General features: G+C 34.0%; 1 protein-coding gene across 3 annotated transcripts in view; it reads left to right on the top strand.

Moving 5' to 3' along the window:
* The window catches only part of LOC143056829 (KICSTOR complex protein SZT2-like), a 116,201-nt gene extending 105,705 nt beyond the window's left edge, over positions 1 to 10,496 (top strand). For 2 of the 3 annotated variants that reach the window (XM_076229998.1, XM_076230012.1), the window contains 8 exons: positions 1,011 to 1,138; positions 1,919 to 2,186; positions 3,103 to 3,247; positions 4,346 to 4,487; positions 5,141 to 5,304; positions 5,469 to 5,505; positions 6,016 to 6,084; positions 7,536 to 10,496. In XM_076229998.1, coding sequence (XP_076086113.1) covers positions 1,011 to 1,138; positions 1,919 to 2,186; positions 3,103 to 3,247; positions 4,346 to 4,487; positions 5,141 to 5,304; positions 5,469 to 5,505; positions 6,016 to 6,084; positions 7,536 to 7,676 — 1,094 coding nt within the window. In that variant the 3' untranslated portion in view covers positions 7,677 to 10,496. Of the gene's footprint in view, positions 1 to 1,010; positions 1,139 to 1,918; positions 2,187 to 3,102; positions 3,248 to 4,345; positions 4,488 to 5,140; positions 5,342 to 5,468; positions 5,506 to 6,015; positions 6,085 to 7,535 lie in introns of all 3 variants that reach the window. The other variant, XM_076230003.1, reaches the window with a different exon arrangement.
* Positions 10,497 to 16,040: the final 5,544 nt, after the last annotated feature.

Consider the following 16,040-nt stretch of genomic DNA (forward strand, 5'->3'; position numbering starts at 1 on the left):
CTGACTCATATAACTTAAACACCATGACAGCGTCCCTATGATACAAATATTGTGGCCTACTGACTCATATAACTTAAACAACATGACAGTGTCCCTATGATACAAATATTGTGGCCTACTGACTCATATAACTTAAACACCATGACAGTGTCCCTATGATACAAATATTGTGGCCTACTGACTCATATAACTTAAACACCATGACAGTGTCCCTATGATACAAATATTGTGGCCTACTGACTCATATAACTTAAACAACATGACAGTTTCCCTATGATACAAATAGTCAAAAAAAGACATTTATATTGAAAGTCAGCACTTTATGAACAATTTCTTGTAAAAAAGAGTCTTATAGGAGTATGGCAAGAAGGCCTTGTATTTAACCTAAAACTGAATCTTTGAAATACCATATGTATAAAACTATGTTTACTATCTTAAATATGCAAATTTGAATACTAGACACTTTTTTGTCTGCTGTTCATTTTTAAATGTTAAAAGCTACAAATGGATTATTATTTCATGTTTTTTGTTAAATTTCCTTTATGTATTTGAATGGTCTATTTCCTTCTGAATAACATTGGCCAAACTTTCCACCATTTATGAAAATGACATAAACAGAAGAAGTTCGGTCATATGCAAATCCTAACAAAACATTGTGGTTGTCCCTGCATGACACCAATGTCATTAAAAGCTAAAACACTTAAAATTTAGGCTTTCATTGTTCTTTTTTACACAATTGGAAGAACCCTGACTGTTTACCTATAACTCCATACATATCATACATATTTAAAAACAGATAGATTCCACAGAATCTTTTTCTCCTCTTTTTCACTTGTATAAACTAATATCATATGAATAACATATTTTACAAAAACGTAACAGTAAACAAAGTAGAATTCCCAGAGAATAAACTGTTTTCTATTTTCAGTGCAAAATTTTTTGAGAATTTAGTAGCAGCCTAGCAGAAATATTTTAACCTATGTCTTTTCAAGTATCATTTTCCTTTCCAGATTTTATAACATTTCCAGAGTTGTCTTCTCCTGCTCAGACATTGTATGAACACATGACAAATCACATCAAGGATCATGGTATGAAGGTCATTGCCATGACACCCACTGTTGATGCTGATATTGAAAGTGTGAGTATTATAGATATTACTTTCTCAATATAATCATCTATTAATCAGATGTGAATAGGGAGCAGGTCAACAGAACACCATATAACCTGAACATGTGGTGTTACACTGGGTTTAAAGGTCATTCTGATGACTTCATCTTTGATACTTATGTTGGCAATGTTAACTTATTTAGTTTCAAGTTTACCTGGCAGCTGTTAGAAACTTATTATGTCAAGCAAATAAAGTTCAGAAAGAAAAATAACCTTTCAAAACTACATGCTAGAGAACACCAGCTGACAGATAGAAATCATCAGTGAAAAGAATAGACTCCATCAAAGGTGTTAGAGATTATTAGTGACATAGTTCAAGGGCTACAGTTGTCACTGATGACCATACCAGTATAAAAAGGTGTAGAATGTCTGATAAAATTCAAAACACAAAAAAAAGTTTTGGTATTACTATTTTTTAAGCTTTTGAATGCATAATCTGTCTTCAAAAGACATTTGGCGTTGACCATATTTTCATGCTCCAGGTCAGGTTAGATATTGTTGGATTTGATCTTCAATGACCATTGCATTATAAAAAAGTGAAGTATGTCTAATAAAATTCAAAACACAAAAAAATGCTCAAGTGGTAGGGTTAAAATTTGAAGGAATTGGTCTGTATCTCAGAAAGAATACATTTTTGAAAATATGTAAATTGATTTCATGTAATTGATTTGACATTTTAATGCCTTTTAAATTAATTCCAAAATTTCAGCTTATATTTTAGTGTGTTGATTCTTGTGTTTTACATTTCAAGGAATACTGTTTTGTAAGGACAACAGAGTACGCCTTGACACAGTATAAAGAGTTCAAGGTGCCTACTCGACAGAAGTCGGTGACTGATGATTTTGACATTGGACTAGTGATAACAAACATGTCACAGAGTAACGTTTATCAGACGGATGCTGAGAGATATACACTAAAGTTACAATACTTTATAGTACTAACCAGTAAGAGAGATCTGTTTCCAGTGGCTTACTTAGAGAAAAAGTTAGGACAGTTTAAAACCTTACCACAAACTCCAGGTAAGACTTGTTTAATAGAAAGTTAGGGTAGTTTAAAACCTTACCACAAACTCCAGGTAAGACTTTTTTTAACAGAAAATTATGGCAATTTAAAACCTTACCACAAACTCCAGGTAAGACTCTTGTTCAACAGAAAGTTATGGCAGTTTATAACCTTACCACAAACTACAGCTAAGACTCTTGTTCAACAGAAAGTTAGGACAGTTTAAAACCTTACCACAAACTCCAGGTAAGAAAGTAAGGACAGTTTAAAATCTTACCACAAACTCCAGGTAAGTCTCATGTTCAACTGAATGAGCAAGGTAAATAGATATAAGAAGATGTGGTATGAGTGCCAATGAGACAACTCTCCATCCAAATAACAATTTGTAAAAGTAAACCATTATAGGTCAAAGTACATTCTTCATCATGAGCCTTGTCTCACATCAAACAGCAAGCTATATAGGGCCCAAAAAATTACTAGTGAAAAACCATTCAAACAGGAAAACAAATGGTTATAAAAAAACGAGAAACAAGAAACACATATGAACTACATCAATGTGGACACCAACATTTTACCATATACAGAGCAAGTGTCAAAATCTGTAAATATAAAAATGTTGACCAATATAACACCAGTCCTATCACACTTTCCATTCAGATGATTAGAAGAAAGGTAAAGCAGACAAGTCTTTCTAAAGTTAAAATTATGTTAAAACGGGAACAATTTTTTTTTTTACATTTATTGTGCTTTAATTAGGGAAAAGATTCCATAGCAATTAAAATATAAAAAAAAAAAAAGAATAGGTTTATTTAGTGTACCGGTAAATTATTTTTCTTATATTTTTCTTATATTTTCAAAACTTATTCCTCATGCTGTTAAGATCTTTTAAAAATATTCAATCTCAGTATGAAATGAGTGCCTTGTTTTATACAGAAGTTATCCACCGTATAAGCAATAACCCAGTACCAGTAAAACAACATATAGGTGTTAGAAAGCAATCAAGAAGACCTTATAAAAGGACCAATCAACATCAAGAAACAGCAGAAAACATCCTGATGCAGGAATCTACTATGGCCAGGTAACTTGTATAAGGAAAACAATGCACCACATTAATTAAGAAAAATTTTGGGAAATAATTCTTGGAATAAGTCCTTGATCATTTTATTATTGAATAACTTCTTTTCTAGAGGCAAATTTCTCTTCTTAGATAAATAATATCAGATTATTACATGGTATTTTTCATATCGCATGTATTATCAACCCTAGGTTCAATATCTGCCCAAGAGCCGCATGGCTCGAGGGCTGATATTGACCGAGGGCTGATAATACATGGGATATGAAAAATGCCATGTTATGATCTTTTTATCATATGCTTCAACAATGGAGAAAAATAACAGCTTCATATATTGATCCTTTTACGTGGTTCCAAAATAGAAGTTCAAAGATTAAAAAGTTCACGGACGTCGGACCCCAGATTTAGTACATTCGTTATGAAATTTTTCTATCATATGTCTCAACAAAGAGGAAAAATATTTTAATATGGACGAATCGATAATAAAATGATTCAACAATATACATAATGAACACTGTTTGGAAGAGTCAACTTTCTTAAAGTAACTTTCTAAATTATGCTTGAAACTTTTAATAAATGCATTTATTTAACATTGTTTTTTTTGTTTTTTGTTTTTATTATTTTACACAATAATATACTTTCCAGTATCCAATAATTGTTTTGTACACTTTAATCTACTTTGTAAAGTTTTTCACTAAAAACGTAGCACTGAGGTGTAATTTCCGGAATTTACCGAGTATCACCGGAATGCCATGTGATAACGTTACGGAAAGGCATGTGATAACAATTGAAGCATGTGATAAACTTTTCATATCAGCCCGCTAAGCACCAATTCGAAAAATATGGAGTTTACGTTAATTTGATGTTATTATCATACAGTAAAAATTATATGTTATTTAGTCTAAGTATATGATAAAGCTTATTATGTTAAGTAATTTATATAACAAACTTTAAAAGATAAAATAATGAATAATGCAACCAAAGTTTTGATTACTTATTCTTTGAATTTTATTAAAGTTGTTGTAAAGATCTATGTATATTTGACTTATTGCAAATCAAAAAGAAATGACTTAAATTTTGAAATTAAAGTACTTCTTTTATCAGAGAAAAAATGAATGAGTTAATAAGACAATCTACAGCGGAATGTCGTAAAGATTCACTGTGGAACAGGATGTTGATTGTCACACATGCTGACGAAGATGTGAAGAAGAAGAAGCGAAGTGATACAGAGGAAAGCAAAGATGGTGTAAGAGATATATATTAGAAGGCTCAGTTTTCACTGACTATATAACAGTCTAAATGAGTGCCTAAATATTTTCTGTTGAATTGTTCAGTTATCTTTTAGAGACTTTCTACCATATTACATACATTGAATGTTTGTCTAGTTTGATTGCATTCACATAGACACTGTTCACTAAGAATTCTGTGATTTGAATGGACATATTTCAAATTTTATAACTAACTGCTCAAACTATTAACCAATATTCTTTTGAATAATAGCCCTAAAAAGATCGGAATGCAATTTCTTGAAATTAAAGTTTTTTAGTTCAAATTATTCATTATAAGATGATTACTTCTAAATTTATTTCAAACCATATATGAAAATCAGAATCAAAATTGTGAAAAATACACACAATAATGACAATAGTATATCTCACTTTTGTTTTTTTACCACATTGTTTCATGATTCATGAAATCTGTAATAAATTTGGAATGCCCATATTCTGATATTTGACATTGCTTAATATGATATGGAAACTACAAAAGTAAGTGCCCATCAACTAACATTTTTTTTTTCAGTCCTCAAATGCTTTGAATATTATCTTATGTATCACTGTGTGTAAGTCACAATACATAAAAATGACTAACATAGTTTATAGTATTTATTTTATGTTTTAGTTTCAAAAGTTATCCCATGATGAGTTTTTGGAGTTACTTGGTATGGTTGTGAAGCAAAAGTTATCTGATATAGACCCTCAGTTGATGCCATTCCATAACATGAGTTTCATGTGGTATAAAAGTCTGTATAAAGTGCTCCAGTCCAGATACCCAGAAACACATAGGTCTTTCTCTAGTCCGGATGGACATGTGCAATATTTGGTAAGTCTATAAACTGCTCCAGTCCAGATACCCAGAAACACATAGGTCTTTCTCTAGTCCGGATGGACATGTGCAATATTTGGTAAGTCTATAAACTGCTCCAGTCCAGATACCCAGAAACACATAGGTCTTTCTCTAGTCCAGATGGACATGTGCAATATTTGGTAAGTATAAACCAGAATAAAAAGTTTGTATTTGGCACATTTATACACCCAAATATTTTGATGCCCTACCTAGGGGCATTATGTTTTCCGTCTGTGTGTCCAATAGTCATTTGTCATCTGTTCCACTTAAGGTTTAAGTTTTTGGTCAAGGTAGTTTTTGATAAAGTCTAAGTCAATTGAACTTTAAAATTAGTACAGATGTTCCTTATGGTTATGATCTTTCTGATTTTTAATGCCAAATTAAGAGTTTTGACCCCACTTTTAAGGTCTACTTAACATGGAAATTGATAATGCAAGGAAGACATCTGTGTACTATGGACACATTCTTACACCATAAGAGAAAAGAAAATATTATAGACACCATAATTTAAAAATACTTTTTTAAAAAGGGAAAATCATTAGGCAAATTCTCAATGGTAGTCTCAAGGTTCTTGGTTATAGTAAGACTACAATTTTCTTTATTTTAAAGCTTACATTTAGAGAGTTTAAGATTATCAATGTATTTTTCAGGTTGTTGTTAATCCTCAGTTTCCTGATATGCTGATGATGTTAATGATTGATGTCAAAGATCACAAAACTGTAAGTTTCCAGATCAATACTGTCTAAATGTTTGATAAAATAGGCCATTAGCTATCCTAGCAGCTTCATGCTCTACAATGTAATTTACTTGTGAAAATCAGTTGATAACTGGTGTATAAGGAGTAACATTGACTTAGCTGAAGATAAATATTGTTATTATATTGTTTGCAATGAAATACCCTGATTTCCCAGTGATGTGAAATAAATCCAATATTTCACTCCTCTGACATCTATAATATATAACTCTTTAATACGAATTTGGATACCCTGTTAAGCCTGCACAGATCATGAGAAGAATTTCAAATTGATGATCCTTGCTGGCTTGACACAAAATCCATAATCTTAAAAATATGTTTTTTAAATATATTTTAAATAATTTAGGAGTTTGACTCATCTGCATAAAGTACAAGTAAGGACTTCCTTTTAAGCACCGACTCTTGATGATTTATGCAGATAAGTCATATTAAATATCCTTTATTAAATATACTTGTTATTTGCAATATACTTCATAGTCAAATGTGCAAGTGCTTTAATTGTTTTTTTCCATATTGAGATTTCTCCGCACAAACTACTAATGCCTCATGTTTTCCTTTTTCAAAGTGAAAATACACTTACCGGGTGCACTTGAGTCAATTTCAGCATAGTATTCATTGAATTACTATTTTGTTGAGTGTATTTTCTATTTAAGGAATGACTGTAATATTTTTTCTGTCTATTCGAAATAACATAAAAAATTTGGTGCACACTGAATAACTCGCGTCAGCCAATCAGAAGACGTGTTACATCCAAAATTAAATTATAGTATATTATATTTTATTTTAATACACGTTACATATCTATTGTCTGTGTATTGTATATTTTATTGTTTATAATAATATTGTTTGTATGCTATATGCCCTCCTGGGGCCCTAATTTGGTCAATTAAAATATTCTGTTCTATTCTATTCTATTCTATTCTATTCTATTCTATTCTATTCTATAATAATTGGTGTTTCAAGACATTGTGGATGACTGCATCAAAACGTTGATGATGCGTAGAAAAAGATATAGTTTGCTGCATTTTCTACTTTGTTTCCAGTCATTGTTATAATAAGAATAATTAAAACAAGAATGTAAGAATTAAAGAAAGTAAGGACACAAGGAAGAAAAAAAATACAATAGTCCACAAAACATTACACAGAAAACTAAGTATTTAGCAAACCAGCATGTTAGCTTAAACCAAGGATGTACTTAGGTGCTCAGGTATCTGCTCCGCAAGTGACATAAAAATTAATTTTAATCCAATCACACTTGGAATTATAAAATACAAACTAGAGGCCTTTTTGATGTATGTTTTTTGCACATAATCCATATTTCTGAAAAGTAATAATTGCATAGATTGTATTAACATAGTTACAGAGAGAAATTCAAATGTACATGTAATACATTTATTCTTAAATTTATTTTTATAGGATCTGTGTGCAGTTTTTCGTGAAGCCCTATCTGATGAATCAGAACAAAGCAAGCCAAGTTTACCATTTATCAACATCCAAGATCATGAAACAGACTTTATTAATGTTTGTTGTTTTCATCTCTGGGCTTCTTTATTGTGAAGATCAACTAACTTGACATTCATTTGCATTTAAGACCACAATTTTCTTTAAACCATTTATGTGAGACTCAAAAGATATATTCTATAAGACATATTTTTATATTCATGCTTTAAAAGTGGAGGTAGATATAAAATTGTAGAAGTTTAATGTATACTTCAATTGTTACTTTATACAATTAGATTGTAAACACCATAAAAACATTTGTTTCAAATTCCTATTGTCAAATTTGCAGTTTTTTTGAGAGATACTGTAAAAGCAGAAATTTTCTAGGAGGATTTAATTACGTTTATTTCGTGGAAATTTTATATCAACAAAATTTTTTAAAAACATGAAAATTAAACCTAAATATAATATCGCTTCCATTTACTGGAAACCACAAAATTAATCCCCATGAAATGTTATATGGAGACAAAACCCCAAAATTTTAACCCAACGAAACTTAATGTTTCTACAGTAGATATAGAACTTGATTTTGTTAAAAGTTTTTTGAAATAGATAATTTTTTACCTAACTACTTTATTTGTTTCCTTGCCTTCTGATTAGTTGCTTATTATCAGGAAATAAGGACATGTGTCTTTACTGATGAGATTTTCTAAAATTGTGTTTGTTGTCATGGCTACAAATTATAAACAGTCATATGAATAATGTATATGACAAATATAACCAAAATTTTGTTTTTGTTTATCTGTCTTGCATAATCATGTTACAGTTCCATTTTAATCATATTGTCTTTGTCTCTACACTTAGATAAATCTGTATCTGTATATTTATATTTATATGTAGAACAAAATATAAAATTCTTATTGATCTCTCAAGTCTTGCCATTTTTCATATAAGATTTTACAAATTTGTTCATTTTACCATATTTTTATCATTAGATGAGAAATATATCAATTAATTCCTGACAATGTTTTTAACAACATTTACGGTTTTTTTTCCTAGTTTGATGTGATCAGTTTTAAATTTTTATTTTTCTATAAATTTCAAAAAAAAAAATAAAAGAAGCTATTATAGAGATATCCATGTTGACCGACTTTTTGGTTGACATCCTTGCATACATTGTTAGGATGTTGAACTTAACCTTTTAATGAGATAATATTATTTTATTGTTACTTAACATAGGAATCCCTAGTTTTCTTATCTTCAGAACTTTAGAATATACTTGTAGATTTTCCTTAAGATCTGTTTGGTATGTAACATAACAGTAAATAGTAAAGCATTACCTGAAAAAAAAGATTGGAATATAAAAATAAATATTGTAAACAATATTACTGCTTATGAAATGTTTAGCATTCTTAACTCTAACATAGTTACCATGTTCTATTTTGTTTCTAAAAATAAGGACACACTTTGTAAATTTCTGCTCTCACTGTGATATGAGACAACTATTTCCCTGTGTAATAGAAGTCTCAGTAGCATACCTGTCAACTGTCCCGTATTCTGCGGGTGTGACCCGAGATTTTCACAATTCTGAGGGATCACCCGGAACACCCGCGGGGTCATTGAAATAACCCGGGAATTCCGAAAATGACCCGATTTCACCCGTATTTCTTAGCCTTGAGATTGATTTCATAAGTAATATTCCTTTGAAATACCGGCAAATTCGTAATTCTTCCATGACATCTAGCTATGTAAACTGTCAAATTAAGTGACCCATTAAGTGCATGGCTTCACTTGACTGCTTTGGTGTCAAACACACTGTTAATTAACACCAATTACCTTAGCTTTAGGTCGTAAATAAATTGCACCATTGGTTTACAAACTGAATTAGAGTTACTTCCCCTTATTTGTCACCATTCAAAATTATTCCTTATATTTACGTTTTATGGGTGAAAAAGATTAAATCATAAAAATATAAACTGTATTACTATATTTTATCATAGTCTAATTTCCTTGATAAAAGAAAAATATTATGGTGAAAGGCTACATAGTCAATAGTCTCAAACATTTAAGAATTACATTAAATTCTAGTGTTTGATGATTGTAGTATTTATTCTCAAAAAGTAAAGCACATATATATAAGACTGAGTTACACAAATTTATAAAAATCTTTAAAAGTGCAATGAAATAATATTTAATAAGATTTAAAATGACTTAACAAAGTGAACATGCATTGATGTTTTGGTATCTTTGATATACATTATAAGAAAATGTACCATAAATACTGAAATTCAGCTCGAAAAAGTTTGTACGCGTTATGACCTGAGATTTGATTCTTCAATGCAGGTCATGACCTGCATTTTCATCGTCACAGGTTGACAGGTATGCAGTAGTGATTCAGCTTCTTCAAAAGCTTTTTCTGTGATTTTAGCTTCTGAAGTGTGTGATTGATCTAACATTCATTTTGCAAAATATATTTTATTAAATTTAGTTGTAAATGCTATGAGAGTTCCTTTGATTTGTTAAATATAAATAATATTTAAAAGAAAATCAAATATTGTTATATTGTGAAATGGAAAGTTGTTTTGTTACCTCCGGTAGGTTTCAATTGTTAATGCTGACACATCGAGAAAGGTGTTTTTTTCTTTTTTATATAATATAAAATTCAAAGTGCCATTATATTCCTGCATAGTATATTTGTTATCACATAACATTTTTGGACATAATGAAATTGCATACAGGGCATTGTTTCATTTAATTATGCTGAATGTGCTTTTGGTGTATATTTACATTGAATAATCAATTCAGATGCACACAATGCAAACTTGCAATAAGTTTTCAGGATTGTTTTAAATTGTTGAGATATTGTATATCTAGTTTTGACCTACAATGCTGTATAATTAATTTTTAATGGTTATTTCAATAAATGACTACAATAAAGTTCTTGTTTATATTACAAATAGTTTTAGACAATCAACATGAATCAAAAATCCCTCATTTTCTTCAAAATTCCCTGCTTTTATAGGAATCCTTGAGAGCTTTACAAAGCCACAATAAAAAAAAAGCATTACTTTACTGGATAACAATAGATTTTGGTCAGACTAGATTATTCATTGAAATATCTATTTGTCAAAAGAACAGCACTTCCTTCACATGATACTTTCTGAAAGGTCACCAACTAACAAGGACCGTACAACACAGTTATGATGAGCTCTACCATTGACTTCAGTGGTATATTTGTTGAAGACATAATTCATAAGGTTTTGAAAAAAAACATTTGCCAGAGTAATTGATCAAAGATTTAGAATAACAGGCAAAGTCATTTTGCAAACACTGTCATTATTTAAAATGTAGTTGTCTCCCTTTTGCCAAATTATTAACCAGTAATCATTTAGCTTTCTTCCTTTCATCATCAAGGCTGAACCAACTGTGAGCCAAGGCTCTGTGTTGAAGACTGTACTTTGACCTATAATGGTTTAATTTTACAAATTGTGACTTGGATAGAGAGTTATCTCATTGGCACTCATACCACATCTTCTTATATCTATTAAGAAGACTTCATTCTATCATTTGGTTAAAGGGGTTAGTTATTTACAGAAACCGTAGCAGTTAGGTAAGGAAAAGTATTCTTCATTTCCAGTTGATCACAAGATATTTATTTAAGTGTGAAAAAAGAAGATACATGTACCAATTGGGCAAATAAACCCCTAAACAGACAACACCATTTCTAACAGGAAAACCATGAAGACAAACATGTCCTTAAAATATTACACAAAAAGTTAAAATATGGAGCAACTTTAACCCACCAGTAACCTGGATTAGCTTTGGAGCTTTTGAAGGGTAAACAGTTCCTGCTCCACAAATGCCACCAGAAACCTCGATTTACTATGGAGCTTGTAACAGGTAAGCAGTTACTACTCCACTAGTGCCACCAAAAACCTGGATTAACTCTGGTGTTCTTGAAGGGTAAACAGTTACTGCTACACTAGTGCCAACAGAAACTGTATTAACTCTGGTGTTTTTGAAGGGTTAACCATTCTTGCTCCACTAGTGTCACCAGAAACCTTGATTAACTCTGGTTCTTGAAGGGTAAACAGTTCTTGCTCCACAAGTGTTACCAGAAACCTGGATTAACTCTGGTGTTCTTGAAGGGTTAACAGTTCCTGCTACAAAAGTGTCACCAGAAACCTGAATTAACTCTGGTGTTTTTGAAGGGTAAACAGTTCTTGCTCCACAAGTGTTACCAGAAACCTGGATTAACTCTGGTGTTCTTGAAGGGTTAACAGTTCCTACTCCACTAGTGTCACCAGAAACCTGGATTAACTCTGGTATTCTTGAAGGGTAAACAGTTCCTGCTCCACTAGTGTCACCAGAAACCTGGATTAACTCTGGTGTTCTTGAAGAGTAAACAGTTACTGCTATACTAGTGCCAACAGAAATCTGGATTAACTCTGGTGTTCTTGAAGGGTAAACAGTTCCTGCTCCACTAGTGTCACCAGAAACCTGGATTAACTCTGGTGTTCTTGAAGGGTAAACAGTTCCTGCTCCACTAGTGTCACCAGAAACCTGGATTAACTCTGGTGTTCTTGAAGGGTAAACAGTTCCTGCTCCACTAGTGTCACCAAAAACCTGGATTAACTCTGGTGTTCTTGAAGGGTTAACAGTTCCTACTCCACTAGTGTCACCAGAAACCTGGATTAACTCTGGTGTTCTTGAAGGGTAAACAGTTACTGCTCCACTAGTGCCAACAGAAACCTGGATTAACTCTAGTGTTCTTCAAGGGTAAACAGTTCCTACTCCACTAGTGTCACCAGAAACCTGGATTAACTCTGCTGTTCTTGAAGGGTTAACAGTTCCTACTCCACTAGTGTCACCAGAAACCTGGATTAACTCTGGTATTCTTGAAGGGTAAACAGTTCCTGCTCCACTAGTGTCACCAGAAACCTGGATTAACTCTGGTGTTCTTGAAGAGTAAACAGTTACTGCTATACTAGTGCCAACAGAAACCTGGATTAACTCTAGTGTTCTTGAAGGGTAAACAGTTCCTACTCCACTAGTGTCACCAGAAACCTGGATTTACTCTGGTGTTCTTGAAGGGTAAACAGTTCCTGCTCCACTAGTGTCACCAGAAACCTGGATTAACTCTGGTGTTCTTGAAGGGTAAACGGTTCCTGCTCCACTAGTGTCACCAGAAACCTGGATTTACTCTGGTGTTCTTCAAGGGTTAACAGTTCCTACTCCACTAGTGTCACCAGAAACCTGGATTGACTTTGGTGTTCTTGAAGGGTAAACAGTTCCTGCTCCACTAGTGTCACCAAAAACCTGAATTAACTCTGGTGTTCTAGAAGGGTAAACAGTTACTGCTACACTAGTGCCAACAGAAACATGGATTAACTCTGGTGTTTTTGAAGGATTAACCATTCTTGCTCCACTAGTGTCACCAGAAACCAGGATTAACTCTGGTGTTCTTGATGGGTAAACAGTTCCTACTCCACTAGTGTCAACAGAAACCTGGATAAACTAAGGTGCTTCTGAAGGGTAAACAGTTCGTGCTCTACTAGTGTCACCAGAAACCTGGATTAACTCTGGTGTTCTTGAAGGGTAAACAGTTCCTACTCCACTAGTGTCAACAGAAACCTGGATAAACTGGGGTGCTTCTAAAGGGTTAACAGTTCGTGCTCTACTAGTGTCACCAGAAACCTGGATTAACTCTGGTGTTCTTGAATGGTAAACAGTTCTTGCTCAACTAGTGTCACCAGAAACCTGGATAAACTGGGGTGCTTCTAAAGGGTAAACAGTTTCTGCTCTACTAGTGTCACTTGAAACCTGGATTAACTCTGGTGTTTTTAAAGGGTAAACAGTTCCTACTCCATTAGTGTCACCAGAAACCTGGATAAACTGGGGTGCTTCTTCTGAAAGTTTAACAGTTCATGCTCCACTAGTGTAACCAGAAACATGGATTAACTCTGGTGTGCTTGAAGGGTTAACAGTTCTTGCTCCACGAGTGTCACCAGAAACCTGGATTAACTCTGGTGTTCTTGAATTGTAAACAATTCCTGCTCTACTAGTGTCAACAGAAACCTGGATTAACTCTGGTGTTTTGAAGGGTTAACAGTTCCTACTCCACTAGTGTCACCAGAAACCTGGATAAACTGGGGTGCTTCTGAAAGTTTAACAGTTCATGCTCCACTAGTGTAACCAGAAACCGGGATTAACTCTGGTGTTCTTGGAGGGTTAACAGTTCCTGCTCCACTAGTGTCACCAGAAACCTTGATTAACTCTGGTGTTCTTGAAGGGTAAACAGTTCCTGTTCCACTAGTGTCACCAGAAACCTGGATTAACTCTGGTGTTCTTGAAGGGTAAACAGTTCCTGCTCCACTAGTGTCATCAGAAACCTGGATTAACTCTGGTGTTCTTGAAGGGTAAACAGTTCCTGCTCCACTCGTGTCACCAGAAACCTGGATTAACTCTGGTGTTCTTAAATGGTAAACAGTTCCTACTCCACTAGTGTCACCAGAAACCTGGATTAACTCTGGTGTGTTTGAAGGGTTAACAGTTCCTACTCCACTAGTGTCACCAGAAACCTGGATAAACTGGGGTGCTACTGAAAGTTTAACAGTTCATGCTCCACTAGTGTAACCAGAAACCTGGATTAACTCTGGTGTTCTTGAAGGGTTAACAGTTCCTGCTCCACTAGTGTCACCAGAAACCTGGATTAACTCTGGTGTTTTTGAAGGGTAAACAGCTCCTGCTCCACTAGTGTCACCAGAAACCTGGATTAACTCTGATGTTCTTGAAGGGTCAACAGTTCATGCTCCACTAGTGTAACCAGAAACCTGGATAAAGGGAGGTGCTTCTGAAGGGTCAACAGCTCCTGCTCTACTAGTGCCACAAGAAACCTGGATTAACTCTGGTGTTCTTGAAGGGTTAACAGTTCCTGCTCCACTAGTGTCACCAGAAACCTGGATTAACTCTGGTGTTCTTAAAGGGTTAACAGTTCCTGCTCCACTAGTGTCACCAGAAACCTGGATTAACTCTGGTGTTCTTAAAGGGTAAACAGTTCCTACTCCACTAGTGTCACCAGAAACCTGGATTAACTCTGGTGTTTTTGAAAGGTAAACAGCTCCTGCTCCACTAGTGTCACCAGAAACCTGGATTAACTCTGGTGTTCTTGATGGGTCAACAGTTCATGCTCCACTAGTGTAACCAGAAACCTGGATACAGGGGGGTGCTTCTGAAGGGTCAACAGCTCCTGCTCTACTAGTGCCACCAGAAACCTGGATTAACTTGGGTGCTTCTGAAAGTTTTATAGTGACTGCTCCACTGGTGCCACCAGAAACCTTGATTAACTCTGGTGTTCTTGAAGGGTAAACAGTTCCTGTTCCACTAGTGTCACCAGAAACCTGGATTAACTTGGTTGCTTCTGAAAGTTTTATAGTGACTGCTCCACTGGTGCCACCAGATACCTTGATTAACTCTGGTGTTCTTGAAGTGTAAACAGTTCCTGCTCCACTAGTGTCACCAGAAACCTGGATTAACTTGGGTGCTTCTGAAAGTTTTATAGTGACTGCTCCACTGGTGCCACCAGAAACCTTGATTAACTCTGGTGTTCTTGAAGGGTAAACAGTTCCTGCTCCACTAGTGTCACCAGAAACCTGGATTAACTTGGGTACTTCTGAAAGTTTTATAGTGACTGCTCCACTGGTGCCACCAGAAACCTTGATTAACTCTGGTGTTCTTGAAGTGTAAACAGTTCCTGCTCCACTAGTGTCACCAGAAACCTGGATTAACTTGGGTGCTTCTGAAAGTTTTATAGTGACTGCTCCACTGGTGCCACCAGAAACCTTGATTAACTCTGGTGTTCTTGAAGGGTAAACAGTTCCTGCTCCACTAGTGTCACCAGAAACCTGGATTAACTTGGGTGCTTCTGAAAGGTTTATAGTGACTGCTCCACTGGTGCCACCAGATACCTTGATTAACTCTGGTGTTCTTGAAGGGTAAACAGTTCCTGCTCCACTAGTGTCACCAGAAACCTGGATTAACTTGGGTGCTTCTGAAAGTTTTATAGTGACTGCTCCACTGGTGCCACCAGGATTTACTCATGTTGGAGTTAAAGTTACATGATGCAAGTATCACTGTTAGGTAAAAGAGAACAGGATTTTGTCAAGCAATTCATATCCTATAACTGTGAACCAAATCATGATCATTTGGAACTATTTGTTCAATAGCATTGTTTTATGTAGGAAATCATGATAGGAATTGTTAGACCTGACATTCAATATCAACTTGGAGATATATACTCTTAGTATGCTGGAATGTTGCCAAAGGGAAAATGGAAAAAAAAAAGAATGTGGCTGAGGATATGAATGCCCCTGTTCAAGCTTTAAAGATATACAAATTTGAACTGTGTCTGCAAGTTTTAATTCTTACAACATATATTGCAATATTAAATTATTAGAAAACTAAAGACTAAGCAACACTGAC

Source organism: Mytilus galloprovincialis, chromosome 1 (genome assembly GCF_965363235.1).
Source record: "Mytilus galloprovincialis chromosome 1, xbMytGall1.hap1.1, whole genome shotgun sequence".
Taxonomy (NCBI): Eukaryota; Metazoa; Mollusca; class Bivalvia; order Mytilida; family Mytilidae; genus Mytilus; species Mytilus galloprovincialis.